General features: G+C 42.1%; 1 protein-coding gene across 3 annotated transcripts in view; it reads left to right on the forward strand.

Annotated features, from left to right (window-relative positions):
* FGFRL1 (fibroblast growth factor receptor like 1) overlaps positions 1 to 19,145 on the forward strand; it is a 182,332-nt gene that overhangs the window by 80,117 nt on the left and 83,070 nt on the right. For all 3 annotated transcript variants that reach the window (XM_065836363.2, XM_071808469.1, XM_071808470.1), the window contains exon 3: positions 11,339 to 11,611. In XM_065836363.2, coding sequence (XP_065692435.1) covers positions 11,339 to 11,611 — 273 coding nt within the window. The remainder of the gene's footprint in view (positions 1 to 11,338; positions 11,612 to 19,145) is intronic.

The raw sequence follows: 19,145 nt of genomic DNA on the forward strand, positions 1-19,145 counted from the left end.
AAGCAGCTTTTGAGCAGCAAGGGGTGCAGCAGAGCTTTGGGCAAACCAGATAAAATGTTATCTGATGTTAGAAGCTGAACAGTCCCAGGACTGTCCAGAAATGCACCTGTTAATCCTAAGCACAACCCATAGAGTAAGCATAACAGAACGGAACGAGTCTTTGCTATCCCTTGCTAAGAAAACTAATAAAGACCACTTATTAGTGCATTAACCCTGTTGTTGTGAGCAAGCCAGCACGTGGAAAAGGAGGAGCAGAGGAACTGGATCTGTTTCAAGCTGTCCCAGTTGCACACAGGCTGCCGAAATCTGGACTTGCACCAACTGAGCCCCCAGACTCTGCCAATGGTAACTGGAGTTTTCCCAGCCGGAAGGTTGCTTGTGCATGGACTTGTGCAGGCATCACTGCATGTTTTACACCAGACTAGGGTTGATCTGTTTGAAGAAAATGCTACCTGCTTTTCTTTGGGTATGGCCTGGAGCTGAGGCTATTTCCTATATGAGATATGACAATATAATATTCTTCTGGTATGAAGGCTTCATGCATTAAGAAATCCTGGCTTCTGCCAAAGCCATCAAGTATTGTGTGCTTTCACATCAGGTAGTGTGTGCCCCAGTGTCAGGGGAGCAGGAACCAGATGTGAATGCTATAAGAATTCATTGATGATTTCCTTGTTTTCATATGCAGGAGACTGGGTGTCTCTTGAGTTTGAATGTATATTTTCACTGAACCAACCTACGTGAAAATGCATTTAAGTATTTTTCCCTGCCTGGAAGAGATGTACAGGTGTGTGTCAGCCTATAGAATGACACAATAGGAACAAATATTTAAAGTGAAATATTTGGTGCTGAGGAGGTGATGTTCACACTGTAGGTATTTTGGGAGTGTATTCTGGATTAGGTCCAGTCTGGTCATGTAGGTTGAGTTAATGGAAATCCAAGAGCACAGCTTCTGCTGCTATATAATAATAGTAATAATAATAATAATAATAATAATAATAATAATAATAATAATAATAATAATAATAATAATAATAATAATTTTAACCAGGGACCCAGCTAGCGATTACTGGCCGTGTCTTTATGAGTAGCAGGTGGGGATTGGTAAGATTGGATCTATAAAACAAAACATTTGGTGTTGAGGACCTGACATCCCCATTTCAGAGGGGTGTTTCACTTCCGAATAGCCCTGATCTGGTCCTGTCATTTAAATGCCTGTCTGAATTGGAACACGCCTTGCAGCTCATTGTCATATAAAAGCAGCTCTGTTTGTGGGCACCAAAACTGTTTCATGATGTGAAGCAAAGTATAATTGGTGGGGATGATCAAAATATTCACTTTAAAGCACATGTCTGGTCCAAACTAAAACATTGATGTAGGCACACATGAGGTAGATCCTTATGATGACAGTTTAATTTGGAGAGAGCTGGACTGAGCACTTCCATCACACCTACCATTAGCTGGAGGTTTTAGTAGGGCAACATTGAATGGTTTCAGGCAGAATTTTAAAATGCTGTTGTTTTAGGAGGTCAAAAGTCAGCTTGATTTTGTGTTTTTCTTTTGGAGAAAAATGGGAGTTTTAAAAATTTTTTGTTCTGGAGCAAGATTTTAAAATATATATATATATTTATATTTGCCCTTGTGAGTTTTTTATGTATTTTCATTTATCTCTGTCCCAAAGAGAAGCTGTTTTCATATTTTAGTGGTGCAGCAAGCCATTAAAAATATTAACATTACTTAATCAATATACTTTTAAAATCCTGAATTTTTTGTTTGCACGTGTTTCATTTTATGTTACTGAAATCCTGGTGCAAAACATTTCTCAAACTGCAAACTGGAATGTTGAAAGAGAAAACAGGACAAAGTCTTGGTTCTTGACAAAAACCTCATTTTCTCATAGAAAAACATTTCTGCAAAGCACTCCACACCAAGTCTGCTCTGCAGCCATTCAGCTACAAGTGCTTTCTGTTTTAGAGATGCTTCTGAAAATATCTTCAGTTCTTAAATACCACAGCCTTTATCTCTTTGTGACCACCAACAAACAGTTGTTACCATGTTTTTGTGGTGACCAAACTTAGAAGCCCCCAGTGACAAGAGCCGAGCAAAGAGAGGGCTGAGAACAGCTTTGCCATGATTTCCCAACAGCTAAAGCTTTATGGATATTTTGGATATATGCATATGTTTGACAGTGAGTCTTCAAGATTTCTGTTGTGTGGTTTTTTTTTTTTAATGCCCTAAATGTCCTTTTCCATCTTGGGCGTTGGGAAAAGCCAGCAGAAACCAGCATTGGGTGGCAGAGTGTAAAGTCTTCTCCAATTTCATCCCTTAGAGAGAAATTTGTTAAAAAAGAGTATAAAGAATATTTTTGAGGAAAACCAAGGTCTTAGATACTAATGAAAATGGTCCCTGTGTGGGCTAAGACTTGCCTCTGTGGACCAGCAGGAAGGCAAACCAACTATTTAAAGATCTTTGCTCGCATCGTTCCCAACTATGTCACGGAGTCAACCATTGTGGTTTCTGTTTCCCTGCAGACATAAACAATGACACTTAAAATTTCCAGCTTGTGCAGCTCTCACACAAACGCCTGCCTATAAGGGCAACAACTAATTACTTACTAAACCTTGCACCGTGCTTAGACTGGGTTAAATATTGACTGTGAAAGTTCAAGGGGAATCCGTGTCACCAAACATGAACTTGGGCGTCCAGTTTTCTAGGAGCTGTTTAAATAAGATGATTTAGTGATGGGATACTGCAAGTAGGCACTGGGCAAAAGGAAGGGGACAAAACTGAAGCAGGTTGACCCAGAAGTAAATGCCTGTCTTTGAAGCATTGAGTCTTGGAACATGATTGCAACTGGTGGCTCAAAGGGGAGTTTTGTTACAAAATAAGTGAATTAGACTGAGATTTGTGGAGTGTCTGGTTTGTTTTGCTGAAAGTCTTGGAGTCAGTGGGAGATTTGGCTGGGAAATTCGCTGGGCTCATGAAGCGGGATTTGCATGGTTGGGAAGCAATTGGAAGGGCAGAGCACAATAGCATTGATGTTAGAATTGGGGTAGATTAATCCCAGAAGCTAATTCAGGGCTGCCTGACTGGATTGTTTCCCAGTGATTATGGGAAGCAAACAGATGCCTTATGTTGGCAGAAATAGTCCCCGTGTGACTTGTGGTGGAGACGCTGTGGGTTTGGGTTACGTTTGGTGAGCACAGGTTGGGGCTATGGGGCAGGATTTTCAGTTGGGTTCTGGATCCTCCGAACTCCCTCAAGCCAGAGGATTTCAGTTTTCTTCCAGGATTAGGCAGCTTGTCCTTCCTGGAAAGAGGAGAGAAAAATAAAAGGCGGGGGGGGGGAGAAAAAAACCTTTTAATTTCAGAACCTTGAAAACATGTTTTAATGGCATTTCTTTTGAAAAGGCAAATTAGGAATGCCATTATTCAGATGGACTTGCCTTCCTGAATGGGAATGAAAAAGGTAGATTGTGTGGCTATGTGTGCCAACACACCTTTGTTGTGCTTATCTCTTCTCTAAAAAAGGTTTTCTGGTTATCCATTGAACTGCATACCTGAACCGCGCTGTCAGTATAATTTCAGCCTTAGAAATATTAGTCGTCTCTTTTGGCCTATGCTAAACCCACTGGAAGCACTTAAGAAACAATAAATAATATCTTTTCTTCCACACTAGAAGAGAAGCCTTCTAGAATATGAAGTCTGTTTCTTCAGAAGTAATTTGAAGTAATCCTAACTCTCCTCTGCGTTTGCTACCTCAAAACCTAAGGGATAAGGTTACTATTTTTTGCTGCTGAAAATATATTCAGCAACGCTTGAAATTGAATGTCACCCATGCACATTTAATTTAATAAGATGGTAATTTCATGTTAAATAAATACAACTGATTATTGAAAACATATGCTCAAAGGATTTAAAAACCACGTAAGAGATACGTATCTCATCTACTGTTGTTGAACTGCAATAAATCTATGCAATAATCAAGTGCCAATTGTTTAACATACAATAACTATTTTATTAAATCTCGGTGAAATGTGTATGCAGGGCACTTAATTAAATGGAACATGTTCCCAAATATTCTATTTTTCTTATTTTTGGAACATCTAGAGTAGAAAATTTACTGGCAGCCTTCGCCCGAGGGGCTAGTTATTACTCATGTAAAAATATGGCAAGCACTTCTTGTGCTATCAATAAATATCCATTTCATCAGGAAAGCAGCTCCTACCACAAAGGTAGGGAAGAAAGAAAAATTATGTCGCTTCACTTGCTATAAATGAATCCACAAAGCTGTTTTCTCCATCATGTTGTTGGGCTCAGCTATGTAGTCCAAGCCTAGAACTTGCTCCTGCAAACAGCCCGCTATTCCCAAAGCTGAGCCTGACCAGTCATCAGGGCTGATCAGCAAATGCTTGTGGTGTTTTTGTGCTCCTCTTTAAGAGTCTTTGTTCTACAGAGATGCTGTTGTTTTTTTCTTTAATCTTTTGATTGGTTTTGATAAGCATTGTTTTTGTCTGTGGGCGCCTATGTTTTCAGGCCAAGAAGGACCCATTAGCTCATCTAATCTGATCTCCTCATGTCACATACCAAAGCATTTGGCCCAGTTACCCCTATGCTGACCCCTACTTTACTTGGCTAATTCATACCTTTTGGACATGGAGACTGTTTTGTTTTGAAAATATGAGAAGATGCAGGATTCACCAGTCCTTTGAACTGCTTATTCCAATAGTTAATAGGCAAACCATTCATCCTTTTATCTCTGTCAAAAAGCATTTTTATCAGTTCTCTTCATGTAATGGCTTCCCACTGTGTGGAGAGCCAAGAGTTCCTCTCTTTGAGGAACACCTACTCATGTTAATTTGAACTCTTGCCATCATTGCTTTGTAAGCCCTTCCATGTGTGAACTGTTCTTTGGTAGGTGTCTGTCCAGCCCCCAGCATCGTGAGGTCTCTATATCCATTGATCCATCATTACAGCTCGAATGCCAACACAAGTGAGGGTAATAATGATGTGCCGAGTGTGCAAGTGTATAATCCTCATGTTAGTCTCGCAGAGAGGGTTAAACTATTGTAGTAATGGTTAAACTCCTGCTGTAAGCAGGAGTTGTCCAGCCCAGGTTTCTGGCAATGAATAGCCCTAGTTAACCAACTCTGGAAAGGAGTTTAAAACATGGTTTTTAGATGGTCCTTCCCAGCCAACTGTGTTTGTTCTGAAACATGGGAGAGGTGAAAGAAATTGACTCTGGTGCAAACCATTCCTGTACTAAGGATTTTGGAGGATCAGGTTTTACAGTGATGAGTATGGTGAAGGCCAAATGTTGCCTCAAGTATTGGTGCAAGAGGTTGTGTTCACACTGAATGAGTGGTTTGGTTAGCGGCCGTTGTCCATCTCCTGCATCTCACTGTTGTAATGGAAGATGTCTCTGCTTGGCTGTATTCTCCTCATAGGACACACATCGACTGTGGTACCCCAGTCCCCGATACTAATTCTTTCTGCGTGTTGGTGGGTTGTTTGGGTGCTTCATGGTAAATGACTTTGCTAATTTACTAACACAGCACTTCAAAAGAAATCTTATCTTCGTGGAAAGTGAATGTGTTTGGTATTAAATAATAAAATATACATAGCCCATGGGGCTCTTAAAACTTATTTAAATTCTTTATAAACTTTACAATACAGTATGTGGATATTATAAATTACTTTCCATTCCAAGAAACTGTCCGGGCTAGTTGACCTTCCTTGGAATTTCCTCTTTGTAATTATGTTTAATGTGTTAATAAAGTTCACTTTGAACTGTATCATGGCAAATGGTCTCATAGGATGTGGGTCAGTGCTGGTGTGTTCACCATATGTGAAGCTTGACGTTAGTGCACATTTTAGTTGAAGGAATAACAAGGCTAAGTCCAAACAATTGTAGAAGCAGTATCTCCTCCCCAGGTTAGCAGTAAAAGGGGTTCATGGAAAGTTAGGAATGTGGAGTGGGAAATCATTTAGCTTTCACTGCTAGGTGTTACTAAATTATAGCTCTAGGTTCGAGTCACTATCAAAACACCATATATCTAGAGAGTTTTCACACAGAGCTATAAATCATGTTTACTACATGTATGAGTTGAACTAGTGCATGAACTTTGCAATGCAGTCCAGGAAAATATAATTAGATGTGTGTGTGTTTTTGACTGTGAGAAATATGGACAGGAAGCTCCAGGCTATTCCACTGTTGTGTCTTAAATACACTTCTAGAAATTGTTTTTGCTGCTTCCCGGAAATAGCTATTTGGTAAAGCAGAGAGGCTTTCTTGGGTTTTGCATAACTCCTTTTCTTGGGTTTTACATAACTCCTTTTGCCAAGAAGTGGCAACCACCAGCCCTTCCAAGGCACTGGGGGGAGAACAGGAATGCTTGTAAAGCAACGTCAGCAGCAGAACAGCAAGTGGGGCTTTTCTGTGGTATAGGATAGTGGAGAGCAGTATTGCAGGATATAAACTGAAAATTGCCCAGCTGTTCAGTAAGACAGGTGTAGGATCTGTCTTTTATATAATGGAACAGAATGGAGATTCCAGTTGCTTGTATTCGTAAATGAGGCAAATAAATCTGCACACTTGTCTGCATGTATATGAACAGAAATATCTGAAACAAATGAGGTGATCATGGCATTTCCTTGTTAATGTTTGACTGGGCTTATATGATCTCAAACAGAAAACTTGGCATCTGGCTGGGATTGTTGGTTTATTTCTCTGTGTACTTATATGTGTTTGCAGATGGGGAAACTACAAGCAAACAAATAACTTGGTGGAAAATGTAGGGTCTGGACTGTTTAAATTATATTTTAAGCCTGATTGCACACTGGCCCTTGGAACTCCAGGCATGATCCCTTTAAGTAACTAAAATGATTTGAATGTTATGGGGCAAAGTTATATTTAGTTTGTATTTGGAGAAAGAATAACAACCAGGCACGGGGGGGGAGGCAGCTGCATTCTCATCACTTCTTCCCAAGTCACATCCATGGATGTCAAACCCCACCCTTTCACCTCAGCCGAAATATTAAGAAATTATTCTCTCAAATTATTGGTTTGAGGACGAGGGAGGCTGAAGAAAACCTGCCATTGGGTTTTTGTCGAGGTATGGCTCGGTTATCATCATAGCTCCTTCTGTTTGCACAGGCTGTGAAGTCGGCTGCCCCCTCTCCAGCTGAAAAGGTTGTTTCTCAGCAGTGCCCATAGAGAGCTGCCTTTACCTGATGGAATATTGCAAGAGTGGAAGCACAAAATGGTGGTTGTTTTCTCTCCCCACCATTCCCCACTCCCCTCCCAGTGATAAAAATGTGTAGAAATCTGTGTCAACAGTTTTGGTGGAATATCTACCTGGCACCTTCTCCCATATCTCATGGCAAAGTGTTGCGGGAAGTTGTCTCTGTCTCTAGCAACATCAGAGGCTGCAGATTCTCAGCACTTAAAAAGGCTGATGTTTTCAAGAATCACTGCTTAATGGCTTAGAAATGACTGGGGTTATGGCATGAAGACACCTCCCCCAGGATTTACACCCAGGGCGAGAAAACAATGCTCTCTTCTGCTTTGTCTTCTAAGGATCCAGCCTGGAGCTTTGGCTCCATGGGTGCAGACACGTGCCAATATATACCACAAAGATGCTACATATATGCATTAAAAAAATCGTGTTGATAAATGAACAACTTCAACAATCTGGTTTAACAAAATGATTTCAACTCTCGAGTCCATCCCTTGTGGTGCTGCCGCCCGGCTCTTGTGATGTTGCCCTAATGCACAACCCACAAACCAGGCAATCAGCTATAGGGTGTTGCTCTCAAAATACATTAGATCATTTCTGCTCACATATAACGCAAAACTGGAGTCTAGGATGGCTGAGATCGTGACACTGGCTGCTTGAGGAGGAATTGCATCTGCTTTTTAGAACTGCATTACAGCACAGGACAGAAGCCGGCAGTGGCAAGGGATGGGAAGTTGGCAGCAACCAGGGCTCAGCCTGGTTTTACCCCGCTGGCAGCTGTAGGTGAAGCAGCAGGTGCTTTCCTGGGATTTTTCCTCTTTCAGCAGCTGTAGGAATGTGTCCAGGTTGCCGGACCATGGGCTGTGCCACCAAGGGACACCCCCCCAAGCAGCACCTTAGGGGACCTGTCGGCTATTGGGCTCCCTGCTCTCACGGCCACCCTCCTGGCATATTGTGGTCCAGTTGTGCAAGATGGCGAGCTCCTTTCAGTAGCAGTGGTGCACATCAGAAATTGGGATGCAATTTTTTTTACTACATCTTTTTGCTCTGTTCATCTAGCGGAAGGTGGCAATGCCATAGAGAAGCTCTGGAAATGAAACTCCAGGGGAACCTGAGTGGTTCTGGGTAGCTTAATACATGGACTTGACTTGAAAAGCATTCATCCGTCACTGTTGCAGTTCCAAGGCGGGGCTGTGCAGATATGTAGTGAAATAAGACTCAGTCGATGCCTGTACATTAGGAAGAAAGGCAGAGATCCATGATAACATTTTATTCTTGCTGTAGCCATGTACAGGAAGTCCAGCTATCATTGGCTTGCTAGGGTCTCTGAAGCCTCTGATGTAGGTGAAAGCACAGGTTCAAGAGAGAGAGCGCTACTTTTGCAGAAAGTTATTAATGCAAAGATGATATGTAATAAAATGGGAATATTTACGGCACTGAATGAACAGAAGCAAGGTTTTAACCTCTTTGTCCTGGGGCTGAACCTTATTGAGAAGTGCATGTAGCTCTCTCTGGCAAAATTGACAGCAGGAAAAAGAGTGGGGGGCAATTTTTATTCCTCATCCTGAGAAAGTCGCTGGAGGGACTAATGAAGGGCAGCAGAGGAATGCAGTAGTGTTTTTATTTTCAGGCAGAAAGGCCCTAAGAAATACACCCTTATCTAAATGTCATAAAGCTCTGTGAATAGATCCTGTGACAGAGAGCGATCCAACAATTCCTCAGAACGAAAGGTCAATCAAAGGAAAATGGCATTTGGGAGGACCAAGCTTACCACTGACCCAAACATGTGACAGGTCCAGAGGCAACTCTGGTGCCGTCAGGAGAGCCGCTTGTGCAGCCTGCCCCAACGAGGCACATGACGTGACTGGGAAACTATCTGATTCCTCCAGGTCTCAAAATTCATCAGGAGTCAACCTGAATGTCGGAAGGAAAAGGATTTTGAAGGAGCTACAGCAGGTTTCCAAGTTGGGAGGAGGGCGCTCTCTCTCCACTGTCCCTGCCTGCCCTGCACCTAACATTCTTTCCCAACCCTAATTATAGGTCTGGTTTTGCCATTTGAATATCCTGGCTTACAAGTAGATAGCAATGAAGCTACTCCTAAAGTTTGACTCGGTTTGGTAGGGCTCTAAGTCAGAGTCGACCTCTCCAAGGGCCAACCCAGAATTTCAGCAAGGCTGTGGACTTATCTGGACGTTTCTGCTCTTTTGCACTGAGTGATATGCTGCGACACATGGGGAAATGTAGCAGAATTTGGGACTGGATCTTCACCCGGTGTTGGTGAATTCAACTTTATCAAAGCCAACACACACAATCCCTCCTGATGTGTGCATCTCCTCTTTAAAAGATTCAGAAACGCAGCTTGTGTCAGATCAGCATTCAAAGGATCTTTGGATTATCTCTCCATTCACAGAGCTGGTTGGAGATCTCCCAAGGCAAAGAACATTAACAGTGTGGTTTGCAGTGCTTAGAAAGACCTGGACAGTCAGGATTTTGTATGGTGTTCTAACAATTCCCTTGGAGGGCACTATCACAACCAAGACATTGTCCCACAGGCGTCTTTTTGAAGGTGTACAGGGTGGGTGTTACCTTTGCCAGGGACTGACTTTTTCAGATTATGAGCTGTTGAGATCCCCACTTTGGGTCCTCAGCAGTTCATCAGAATCTGAGTGTGTCTAAGACCCACTGGTCTGATCAGGCTCTTAGTTAAACTAATTAGTGAGTTTTAAGCTAGTTCATGACTCTGTCCTCAGTTTGAGCAGCACTTCTGTTCACCAGCAAAGCTGTAAAATCCATGGGTGCGATTCAACATGAGTAACTGCAACAGCAGCTCTGTAGTCATTCATGAGCTGGACTGTATGTACTGCCTGAGTCATGCTGGGGAAAATTAAGGCAGACATTGAAATAATAGGAATTAGTCATGAGGAAGTGCAAATATGAGCTCTGTAGCTTATCCCGTGTGGGTCCAATCCTGCAAAACACTAGGAACAGAAATAAAATATGAGGGAACAGTTCCAAATCCCACAAACATCTTTGTGGGTTTTGGGTGCAACTCAGCATCAGCAATCCTTAGCAAAACATTTTGTCCTTATGCAAGAGCAAGGCACTTATTATCACGCCCATTAATAGACTATTCTGGGAAGAGCATCGCTATTGCAGTTTGTGTGGGGAACTTGTGCAATGGTCTGGTTAATGAGAAGGCAGGGAAGGCACATGCAGGGAAAAGACTCTCTGCTTCAACTTTTCAGAGCCTTAGGAAGAAATTCTGGTTTGAATTCAGCTATAGGACCATTCCTGCTGTTGAAGTCTTTATGACCTCTTTCTTCTGAGTGTTGACCCATCCAAGAGCATCCTGTTGTCATGTGGCAAACAGTGCGGCATTCCAGGGACACTTTGTTTGCATAAAATCATCATCTTTTATGAAGAACAAATACTTTTGTCATTCGGGTCAAACCAACAATGTCGCCATGGCAATTTATAAAAATAACCTCTTTTGGACTATAAGCAATGTTAACACATCAGGCTATGGTATATCTCTTAGTGAAGCGTTACCCAGTGAATGCTTTCTGTTCAACAACTGCAGGCTTATGCATCTCAGATAAAGCCCATCTGGTGACTATTAAAGAGAATTACTGTACATACAACATGAAAGGATTATAACTTTTTGAGGGGGGAAGTGTTTTAAGTACCAGTGCTGTTACTAATTTTGCCTTCAGGTTAGGTGTTAAGTTAAAAACAACCACAGTTGCTTCATCAAATACAGCTGAACAGTTTGTGTATTGGACTCCTCCTTGCTGTAGGAAAATGTGGGTGTTTTGGAAGAAAGAGAGAGACCCAGAACCAGGCTTCCCTGGTGGGTTAGCATGAGTTGCTAATGATGGCAAGGCTACAGCTTCAGGTCTCACACAAACCAGTATCTCTGTTGATGTATCCCTCTGTGACTGTCTCTGGTTTTAGCTTTGACTGTAAAAGATTTTTGGTAAGCACCTTTCGCTATACCTCTGAATCACAGTCAGTGTAATGTCCTGGTTGATGTCTGGTCTTTAAATCAGTGCTGTATCACTGGCAAAAGCAATAACAGCTCTTTGTCTCTTCGTTCTTTCTTAGGTCCCCCAAGGATTGCCGATAAAGTGATTCACCGCCAGTCCGTGAGGCTAGGGAGGACCATCAAGCTCCTGTGCCCCGTGGAGGGCGACCCCCCGCCCCTCACCATGTGGATGAAGGATGGACGCACTATCCACAGTGGCTGGACGAGGTTCCGAATCCTTCAGCAAGGGCTGAAAATCAAGGAGGTGGAAAGTGAAGATGCGGGAACCTACATTTGCAAAGCCACCAATGGCTTTGGCAGCACCAACGTGAACTACACCCTCATCGTGATTGGTGAGTAGAGCTGGACTAAAGCTGGGACTCACCTGTTTTTTGGGGAGAGAGTGAGCTGATTTCTGTGTCAGTGATTGCAGATTTGCTTTGCTAATCATTTAGTGACCTCTTAACTGGCCCTTTCCAGTGTTTGAGGATTGCCAGAGCTGGCAATGTTGCTGCACATCTTCTGCTGCAGCCGGCTGCAAGCAGATAAGATTACGCGGTGCCAAAGGTTACAAATAAACAGAAGTGATGCAATAGTCACTAGGGTCCAAATCACAATGAATTCCACACAGGAAAGGCTGTGTGATAAGGAGAGGTCACACTGATCTTTATGTTTGCTGTTGGAATGGGATATTTCTCAAAACAAATGTTTAGGCACCCATATGAAAACGCACAGCTGGAAGATCCATGTACTGAGCTTTTGCAAAGCACGATGTCTTCAGGAATAATATTTAGGTTGAAACAAAGCTCAGAGCCGGCATATGACCCAGGGATGCTCAGTTCCTGAGAAATCCCCTTGGTGGAGGCAGGATTAAAAAAGCTTCAGATGCTGTCTTGGTGAGCATGGGTTCGCTGGCTCTGCTTTTGACTGGCTTCAAAGGGCTTAGCCTGGCGATAGGATTTTGGTGTCACTCGCTGGGCTGAGCATTCCTGAAGGCTCCCAAAGACACTTCTCTGGGTAATCAGAGATTCCTCTGCCATGGCTGCCACAGAAATATGCTCTTTGGTCCTTGTCTGCAAGGAGGGAAATAGCTGGTTGAAGTTTGGCATGCTGGAGGATGCCGAGGGAGCAAAGCTGGGGGGTTACAAAGCAAGGGGTGAGATCAGGTATCTTGCTCATCCTATTGCCTATCCAGCACCACGAATATCTGGTCTAGAACATTCTGTTTCTCTCAGTGGAAATGACGGCAGAGTTTGGGGCCATTTCCAACTGCCTACTGGTTGGTACTTAATCTGGTTTTGTTTGATTACTTCTTCACAGAAGGAGAAATGCTGTGGACTAAGAACACGTAGGAAACACTTGGTGCTGCTTGATGGAGGATTATCACCTGATAACAGATTGATTCTTGGAGAATGCACTTTACTGCAGAGCCAGTGTGGGAGATCAGAATGTAAATGTCTTATCGGGAAAGAAATGTTTAGGTGAGGGAAACCCTCTTGCTATATGACTCATGTAGCATCAGCGGGATAAAGCTGCAAAAGCCATCTTATAGTTTACATAGTTTGCGGATTTGTTTTCCCTCATTCACCACTTTCTTATCCATATTCATCTGTCTTTGCTACACTGAACAAAAAAGGTGAAGTGGAAGTAGTCTATAAAGTGTTGTGTCTATACAGACTCCTTTTGGATGTACTTTCCAGACTGTTTGGTATGGAGAAAGGAATGCTATAGGAACCTCCTTCAGTCCTTCTTGTGCCTTTGCACTATGTGGAGGTTGCTAAAGTCTTTGATCTTCTCTGTCATCCAGTATCTTCTGTAAAGTTCAGGGCCCAAGCCAGCTCCCATTATTCCAAGCCAAAGAGGCTTTGAGGCATCTGTGAGTCAAAGAAGGCTCTGATTATTCATGGTAGCACAACAGAAACAAATGAAAGGAAGGCACAGGGCAAAAGTTGGACCAGAATTCAGGAAAGACTGAGGCATAAACTCAAATTCAGTTGCTCAGGGATATTGGATTATCAAACTTAATTGTGTTAAGAACAATAGTGTTCATTATAATTGGCACTGCAAAGCCCTGGGCACAAACACTAGTTATTTGCAGCCTCCTTGGGCAGCTATAGAAGGAAATTACAAGCTCCCACTGGCCTCTGTGGGGGTGAGATTGAGCCCTATACAAGCAAATATTGATCACCAAGTGCCAAAAAATGGGTAACTTTAAAGTAAATGTGTGGCAGACATATGGGCTGAGCTATCATTCATCTCCATGCATCCTTGTTCTAATGCTGGCTAAACCCAGTATTTCTTAGACTCTCAGTGTACCCTTGTGCATTGTTGTTGCTCAGACTATTTTTGACAGATTACTTGTGTCCCTGGTCTCCAGTGGTGCAGATGTGTTCACATGTTTCAAACACTTGGTTTTCACTAGAACAATTTCCTCTGAAAACAAATGTTCCCCTAGTGTCTTTCTTGCCAAGGTCTACAAGCAAACACAAGGTATCACTGAATTATTCTTTCAAAGGATCCAAACTTTTAATGTATTGGCCAGATGTTTGTGTTTGTCTTGGTGAAAATGCTTTTGGTTGTGAGCAAGTCAATCATTTGTTGATTTTTGTGAAGGAGGCAATGTTTGAAAACGAACTGCTTGTCAGTTTTGAGGCTGAAGGTCAAATTGATGGAGCTGTTTTGTTTGTGCTCCAGAAAGCACAAACTTCATTAGGCAGAGCGGCCTTTTGAACCATATGGTCTCTCTATTCTCCGAGTCCTTCAAAGGAGAAAAAGACCTCTTTTTCCAGCTTTACTGCTGACACCAAACATGTAAAACCATGCAGGTGTCAGACAATGGCAAGCTGGTTAAGATATTAAATCTAGAATAGCATCAAGCAATTCATTGAACATTGGGACTTGAAAAAGTAAAATCCATTTTGGCATGAAAACATTCTGGGAATTTAAGCGGTAATACCTGGACTCCATACTGTAGCTTCTTGAAAGATTTTGGAGTTATGCTATATGTGTTTAACTGAGCTCCGCCACACCACTGTGGAACTGTTACCCCTGTGTTATATACGTGTACACTGCAGCAGAATAAGGTGATGGTTTACCCAAGGTCCTACAGAGACTTGGGACTAAATTCAGTTGCCTTGAACCTTCCTGCCTGAACTCTGTAACTCTTATTAGTCTCTATATTCCCTTACAGTGTAGAGAACAAAGAAAAATCTGTGACATTTTACTAAATTTTACAAAGGACTAAAAAGGGCAGTAGATCTGCCAACACCAATGGATGCCGGCAGACACGGTAGCGGTGAGCTCCCTTGTCTACGTTGCAGGTTGGTCTCTGTGAGATAGAATAATTTTGGTATAAGCCTGTTTGAATGTTGCTTTGTGGCTTTCATGACAGATCTTGCAACCAGCCAGCTCAGTGCACGAGCAGAGCAAACTTGGGGCTGCCTCTACACGTCTGGTAGACATACCTACACATTACTTGGCTGGAGGACTTCTCCGTCTGCAAGGGCGGATGAGACAGATTACTGTGATTTTACAGATGGTAACTAAGGCAAACAGAGACCAGGTGATCAGTCCAAGAGCACAGAAAATATGAGCTGTGGCTCAGAGTTGAGTCTAAACCTCTTAAATCTCACCCTAAAAGACTACTCCTCCTTCATAACACTTGGTAAAGCCTTTTCTTCCTAATTTTGCGTCTTCCTGCTGCTGTTTTGGAAGGAATCTTCTCTTACTCAAGGTTTTTCATCTTCCTTCTCAGACAAAGGTTTTGCCAACGCAGATGGTAGCAATTGGTTTCTGCCCTGCTTATTTCCCCATCTTCCCAGACTGCAGGGGCCCAGATCCCAAAGATCCAAGGAATCCTGCTCTAATACACTCCTACGTGAAATGTAAGCCAGTAAAAGCAGATAACCAATATAAGTAAAAACTACAATTTCCCCTCCTAGCCAGCCTTAATAGTTTTTGTGGCTTACCACAAGATTTGGGATGCCAATTACACTGCAGACAGATTTACAAATGCTGGAAGAGAAACTTCTCTTTAATCAGTATTAAATCAGCATTGCAGTTATTAAGTACAATGGTTTCTTATTATGGAGAATTACCTATAGCTCATCAAAACAAATGTGCTGTGCCTTCCCAAAAAGTTATTTGTACAATGATGCCCATCAAAATCTTAATCTTTAAGTAGTTCTTGTTTTCTGGTTTGTTTTTTGTTTGTTTGTTTGTTTGTTTTCCCAGCTGAATCAATTGACAAAAACATTTATAACCTACAGGTCTGAAAAATAACTTTGTTTTTAGATGCTTGCTAGAAACCTGCGGTTTCTTTACTGCAGAATAAAACTTCCTTGCCAGTGTGCTCTAAAAGGAAGCCTAAGGCCAAAGACGAAGGAACAAAATGTGGAATAGCTGTTCATTATTTGAAAACTGTCCACCTTGTCTCCTGAATGGAGGTATGTTCTACAGAAAAAAAATAGTGTGTGATAGCGTAACTGAAGCCTGTGGCTTGTGGCCAACTTGGAGAAATGGTGACCATCAGGGCCTTACTGGGAAATCTTAGCCCAAATGAGTGTGATTGCCTGATTTATGAATAACTGAAGACAAAATCTTCTAACAAGGGAGCGCTGGTCAACCTCCATTACCATCTCTTTCTGCAATAATAAACAGCATCACTTGTTCCAGAGGTCTGGCCATTCCCTGAAGGCAAAACTGTTGGTAAACAACTGTAGGAACGACTATTAGTAAATATTTATGCTGTGGGATAATGACCTCTTTTACTAATGCACAGCACAGAGGACTTTTCACTTGCAGGAGTGTTATGGGCCAAGGTGTGCCAGTATTGCAACACGCGGGGCTATTGCTACAGGTACTGCCAGTAAATACTTCATCTTGTATCACTTGCTCAATCACATCATGAAAGATCAAACTGTCTATTTTTGCATCCGCATGCACAATACTTATTACCTTCAGTAGCAAAAAAAAAAGGAAGCAGCAACAAGAGCAGGGTTTGGGACTGTTTCTGCACTGTTGACTTCTCGCTTCACTCAGAGTTTGTAAACTGGCAAAGACACATCTCACTTGGGTGCATCTCAGCACAAAAAATATCAGCATTTAAGTCCAAGGAACTGCTGCTCCAGTGTTTCTCTTTCTTACCCTGTTTCTCTGACTGCTGCAAGTATTTTTTCTCTTATTTGGGTTTATTTGGAGGAAGATTTCAGTGAAGAATTCATCATCTGTTCAGATCATACTCCCCTCTGGTGCTTGGCCCTCTGACTGACCAAGCCACTTGGCCCCATTTGAGCTGTGGAGTAGTAAAATCTTGATGCAGATAGCAGGAGGAAGAGTGCAGCTTGTTGTCCTAAACCTCTGATGGGCTCTTGAGAAATTGAACTACACCTTGTTTCAAACCAATCAAATTTACTATTACATGCCTGCTGTCCATCTGCTGCGATTGATTGCTTTGAGAATCTTCCCTGACATCAGATGATTTATCTCTAAAGTAGCTTTTTCCTGCTGAGCCAGCTGCTATTCTGTGCTTTTTTACAGCTTGTCCAAAGACAGCTTTCTTTGATAACAGGCATGTGTGAAAAATTTGCATTAAAATAACCTTTTTTTTTTTTAAACAGTCAGCATAAGTATCCTGAAAAAAAACCACATAGCAATGTCTGAATGGATATTTATTCTAATTTGCTTTTTTCGGCTTATAGTAGTAGAAAAGACTGTGTGAAAAAAACCTCTCAAGTACAGTAGAATACGGTTTGCATTACAGTTCTCCAATGAAGTCATCAATCTGTGTCTCAGAACTCATTTAGAGTGCAAAAGCTGAGAAAACATTTGTAGCGCAGAGTCAGGTGCCACCAGCCATCTTGGAAAAGCATGACAAATTCATTCATGTTTGGGTTTTGGCCTCTTAATAAACTCTGGGGGCCAGAGAGAGATGTGCTCAGCAAGAAGATGTGAATCAACACTGAGTCAGCAATGTGTGCACCAAGGGACTGCTAGTGCTAAGCAAAAACTGAAATGAGTCAACACTTTAAAAAAGGGAAAGAAAGAAGAAAAAAAAAAGGTGCAATATTTGCATTTGAGAACAGGGCGGTGTGGATTGTGCTGGTTGGGGTATGGAGTTTGCAATCTGTGTTTAGCACGTTTACTTCGACACAAAGTGTGAAAGGCAGCCCATCCAGCGTGGGACCGTTAACACAATCACAGGGCATATAATCATGACTAATGAAGATTAGTCAGTTGTTATATGGAAATGAAGAATTCCTCGTGACAATAAACAGTAACAAAGTTCTCGTGTTTAATTTGTTAAGGCCCCGATCCGGCAGCTGGATCGATGTTGGTGGCCTCCTGTGCATACGCAGCATGATTAACACCAGATGAGGATCTGGCCATAGTTGCTGATGCTTAGTAATGGTTATGTTGCTAATTAAAGCTCGGATTGTTTTTGGCCTTTGGGAGTTGCACAGAAAAGGGGAGCCTTAGTTTACTACTCAAGGCCTAGCAATTGTAATCATTGCACAAGGACTTGTTGTCGTTGTGTGGCGTGATGTCACTGGGTCACAGCAACCCCTGTGTGGAAGTGCACGTTGGGCTTCGGTTCATAATAAGACCTGTCTTAGTGGCATTGCCAAATGAGGGGGTCCTGCATGTCAGCCTGTGGGAAGGGACTGTCAATCTGCATGAACTGCTCCCACTGCCTAGAGGAGTCAATGAATTGCTTGGTACATAAAATGTATTGTTGTTTTGGTGCAAAATTGTGGCTAAAAACTGTTTGGAAATGAAGCTCCTTTTCCACTGGGAGGGACTCATCATCTCGTCCTTGACTAATGATGCCCTCACCCAAGCAAGGGCTCTTCCTTCCGTGTGTTTATTAGTGTGGGCATAAAGAAACACACCCTGATCAAACTTCATGTTGCTCAGGAACAGCACAAGCATGTTAAAAGAAATCTAAAAGCAACCAGGTATACTTATCTGCTGAGTTTCTGTGGTGCTTCCTTTGCTCTCACAGGACATTTTCCAGGACTCAACATGCTGCATATGGGGACAGGGCTTTTGTTGGACTGTGAGCAGGATTCCCCAAATGAGGAGAAAATGTCCTGTGAGAGGGAAGGAGGAGAAAGAAATACTCCAAAATGAAAAGGTGACTTCCTGGGTTGCCACAGAACGATTCCACTAGTTTTAGTCATTTTGATGAGTGCTACACTAGACTGATGTCACAACAGCTCATAATAATTTGTTACTGAAAAGTTAGTTCTCCATGAAGAGGTGATGATGTGCCAGTATTAGCTGTAACTATCCTAAAAATGACTGATCAAAAATGTGGCACTGAGTGATTTGACTGATGGCTCTGGGCAAACGGGTATAAAAGGCTGGAAAATATCACAACCGGGCAGCAGTCTTATTTCTTCTAAGTCCAGATCTATAATGTAACTCAGTGTTAATGCTGTATAATGTCCACAGTTTTTACAAGATCTTTGTTAGGTTTTATTAGTTTAATTTGATTTTATAACAAACTTTACAGTATACTTATCAATACATCATGTTCTGGCTAACAAAAGCCTCACTGTTTTGGGTCGTTTTCTTTTTTCCCTTTGTGAAGCTGTAACATAGAAGCCAAGTTAAGAAGGTGACAACACCTGTTCACAATTTAAAGGAAATGAAAAGATTTTTTTCCATGGATGTAAGCATGAAATTCATATATACATGTATGGATATATAATTTCCCCCCCATACTCCATCCTGTGGCAAACTGTGGCAAACCAGAGCTGCAGCCAGTGTAAATCGGAGGCATGCAGGACATATGGATGCATTTAGCCCACAATCCTTTGCAGATGCTTTGGAGTGTGTAGCTGCTACTACACCCATGCAAATAGCAAACTGCAGCTCTGTTTG

The sequence above is a fragment of the Patagioenas fasciata genome, chromosome 4 (assembly GCF_037038585.1).
Source record: "Patagioenas fasciata isolate bPatFas1 chromosome 4, bPatFas1.hap1, whole genome shotgun sequence".
NCBI classification, from domain to species: domain Eukaryota; kingdom Metazoa; phylum Chordata; class Aves; order Columbiformes; family Columbidae; genus Patagioenas; species Patagioenas fasciata.